The 3,419-nt window shown below is 52.3% G+C and overlaps 1 protein-coding gene across 1 annotated transcript in view; it reads left to right on the forward strand.

The window, feature by feature from the left end:
* LOC108801811 (adenine DNA glycosylase-like) overlaps positions 1–2,533 on the forward strand; it is a gene marked incomplete at its 5' end in the record, with an annotated part of 8,229 nt that extends 5,696 nt beyond the window's left edge. The window contains 4 exons of the mRNA XM_018573722.1: positions 415–560; positions 1,491–1,652; positions 2,051–2,101; positions 2,353–2,533. Of these exons, the coding sequence (XP_018429224.1) occupies positions 415–560; positions 1,491–1,652; positions 2,051–2,101; positions 2,353–2,469 (476 nt within the window). The remainder of the gene's footprint in view (positions 1–414; positions 561–1,490; positions 1,653–2,050; positions 2,102–2,352) is intronic.
* Between the last annotated feature and the right edge of the window lie 886 nt (positions 2,534–3,419).

Genomic DNA, 3,419 nt, shown 5'->3' on the forward strand with positions numbered 1-3,419 from the left:
CTCCATGCTCTCTCGTCACTTGTGATGAGAGAGCATGGAGCCGACTTCCCGGCCAATCAGGAAGCCGGGTAGCGTGCAATGACGCGCTGCCCGGCTTCCCGATTGGTTAGGAAGCTAGCAAATCCGGGAAGCCAGGCGCCGTGTAATGACGCAGCACCCGGCATTCTGATTGGCCGGGAAGCCGGCGTCAGGCTCCCTCGTCATCTCATGAATCATAATATTAAGAAAGTGACCTTAAAGCATTAGTTTGTATTGCTTTAGAAAAAATGTGACCTGTCCCTTTAAGAAAAAGTATCGGTAATTGGTATCGGCGAGTACTTGACCAAAAGTATCGGTACTCGTACTCTGTCTTAAAGTGGTATCGGTGCATCCCTAATATTCACCCCGCTGACTGTCTTCTGTCCGGCATTGCAGGTCTGCTGGCCGGGATGTGGGAGTTTCCCAGCATGCTCTTGGAGGAGGATCGCACTGAGAAGGAGCGGGCGGATATTTTATGCCGCCGTCTCCAGGAGTTCATCGGCCATCAGATGTCGGGGGAGGAGCTGCAGCTCGTCGGGGAGGTGAGGAAGCTGCAACGTGGCGGCGTTGTGCTCGGTTAGCTTTTTTGCCTTGCAGCACTGAGGGCCTGTGTGTGATCCCCATCCAGAGACACAATCTGCATGGAGTTTGTATGTTCCCCCCGTGTTTGTGTCTCTGTACCGAGGAGCTTACACTCTAATGTCCCCTCCCCCACAGTCACTTCTGTCTCTGTACAGAGGAGCTTACACTCTAATGTCTCCTCACCCACACAGTCACTTCTGTCTCTGTACAGAGGAGCTTACACTCTAATGTCCCCTCCCCCCCCAGTCACATCAGTCTCTGTACAGAGGAGCTTACACTCTAATGTCCCCTCCCCCCCCAGTCACATCAGTCTCTGTACAGAGGAGCTTACACTCTAATGTCCCCTCCCCCCCCAGTCACATCAGTCTCTGTACAGAGGAGCTTACACTCTAATGTCCCCTCCCCCCCCAGTCACATCAGTCTCTGTACAGAGGAGCTTACACTCTAATGTCCCCTCCCCCCCCAGTCACATCAGTCTCTGTACAGAGGAGCTTACACTCTAATGTCCCCTCCCCCCCCAGTCACATCAGTCTCTGTACAGAGGAGCTTACACTCTAATGTCCCCTCCCCCCCCAGTCACATCAGTCTCTGTACAGAGGAGCTTACACTCTAATGTCCCCTCCCCCCCCAGTCACATCAGTCTCTGTACAGAGGAGCTTACACTCTAATGTCCCCTCCCCCCCCAGTCACATCAGTCTCTGTACAGAGGAGCTTACACTCTAATGTCCCCTCCCCCCCCAGTCACATCAGTCTCTGTACAGAGGAGCTTACACTCTAATGTCCCCTCCCCCCACAGTCACACACTATTGTTATACATGTATGTAGCTCTGACATATACCGCGGCGCTGTACTGATCATTGTTACATTGTATCTTGTTGTCTCCTCTGCAGCTGGTCCATATCCTCTCCCACATTCATCAGACGTATCTGGTCTACTTCCTGTCTGTGGACTCGGCCGGAAGTCTCTCTGTAGAGGATGAGGAGCGGCCGGCCAGTCGCTGGGTGACCCGGAAACAGTTCCTGGATTCCGCTGTCCCCTCCGCCATGAGAAAGGTGAGCGCTCCTTCCTACGGTTCCCGCCGGATCCGAGGCTCACATCCTAGTCCTTGGAATCATTCCATCCTCGTCCCTGAAGACTCGCCTTGCTGCTCCCAGACTTCCTGAAGTACCGACAAGTGTGAAGAGCCAAACCATTCAGGGCCCATTCACACCTAGACATTGCGTTGTGCTGCACGCATCAACCTGCACTATGGTACGAGGTAACATGCGTTGCAGTAAGGCAGCCCGGTTATTATCAACACAACACCCAGTATATGTGTTCTGGTGCGCTGCACTTCATTGGGCTGTGCAATGCGTTGAGCTCTGTTAATGACAGGAGAGGACGTGCACTGAGGGATCGGCACTGACAGCTCACACACTGATTTCATGTCATCTTTATTATTTCCTCCCAGATTCTGCAGTTGTGTCAGAGTAAAGACCTGGTGAGCGGCGCCTCTGAATCGGTAAGAGATTGTCGCAGCCCCCTCTATCCCCTGCAGGGTGTCGCAGCCCCCTCTATCCCCTGCAGGGTGTCGCAGCCCCCTCTATCCCCTGCATGGTAACCCTCTATGCTCTGTAGGGTGTGGCGCAGCCCCCCTCTATGCTCTGTAGGGTGTGTCGCAGCCCCCCTCTATCCCCTGCAGGGTGTGTGGCAGCCCCCCTCTATCCCCTGCGGGGTTTTATTGAGCTGTATGTGTATTTCTCCATCTTACAGACCAAGAAGAGGAAGCGTGAGGTCAGTGACAGGCAGCCACCCGCCAGGAAGGTGAAGGCGGAGCCAAACAAACAGAGATCAATCCAAAGTTTCTTCAAACCGGCAAACAGGAAGTGACCGCCAGCCAGGAAAAGCGGCTCGTGTACGGTGACCTCTGACCCGGGGAACGGGATGAAGATGGAGGCTGAGCCTCTTCATTGTGATATTTCGGTATTATGATTTGTTTATGAAGAATGATTATCTGAAATGTTAGGCGGGCCACACACATTACAATCTACTGCAGATCTACCAACAACTACAATATGTAGTACAAGGCTCCGTCTGAGGGGAAATCTCGCCGTAGCGTTTTGTCCCCAACACCTGATGATGTGCAAACTGATTACTCGAAACTCCCTGCAAACTTGCATCTCCACACTATAACCCTTGGAAGCTGCAGCAGCTATCTCGGGCCCCGCCTTTATTTCCTGTCTCACTCAAGCCAATCGTTATCAATCTCCTCTCCTCCTGATCTTTTTATCTCTTATGTCACGTGTGGGTGTGATCGGTAGGTCTGGCGTCAGTCACTGTACTGCTCTGCCTGAGCATTCTATGAAAGAACTCCTTGGCATCCCTGCTGTGCTGCCGGCTTTGCAATGCTGTGCTATCTGCTGATCAGTTGCTTGATGACACTGTAGTATACTGATCAGCAGATTGCACAGCTAAAGTCTGCAGCGCCCAGTGGTCAGCATGGATGCATCTCTAATGGGGTGGCAGGGATGTGTTCTTTCATGTAACACTCTAACAAAGAAAATCAGAGGTGGGGGGTGCTGTAGTTCACTAGAGCCCATGGGCCCCTCCCATCAAACCTGGAGCGAGATTGCGCAATATATTGTAATGTGAGCGGCCGGCTATGAGATGTCACATCCCCTCAGTGTCCTTATTGAATTGTGACTTACTAGGATCCTCGACTCTCATACTGGAACAATGTATATAAACTCCCCGAATTATTGTCTGTGATAAACTGGGACCTCAGCAATGTAATTCATCCGCTATGGGAGCTACAAGTCCCAGCATGTCCTCACAGCCAG

The sequence above is a fragment of the Nanorana parkeri genome, unplaced genomic scaffold (assembly GCF_000935625.1).
Source record: "Nanorana parkeri isolate BGI_ZX_2015 unplaced genomic scaffold, ASM93562v1 scaffold2508, whole genome shotgun sequence".
In the NCBI taxonomy this organism is placed as follows: Eukaryota; Metazoa; Chordata; class Amphibia; order Anura; family Dicroglossidae; genus Nanorana; species Nanorana parkeri.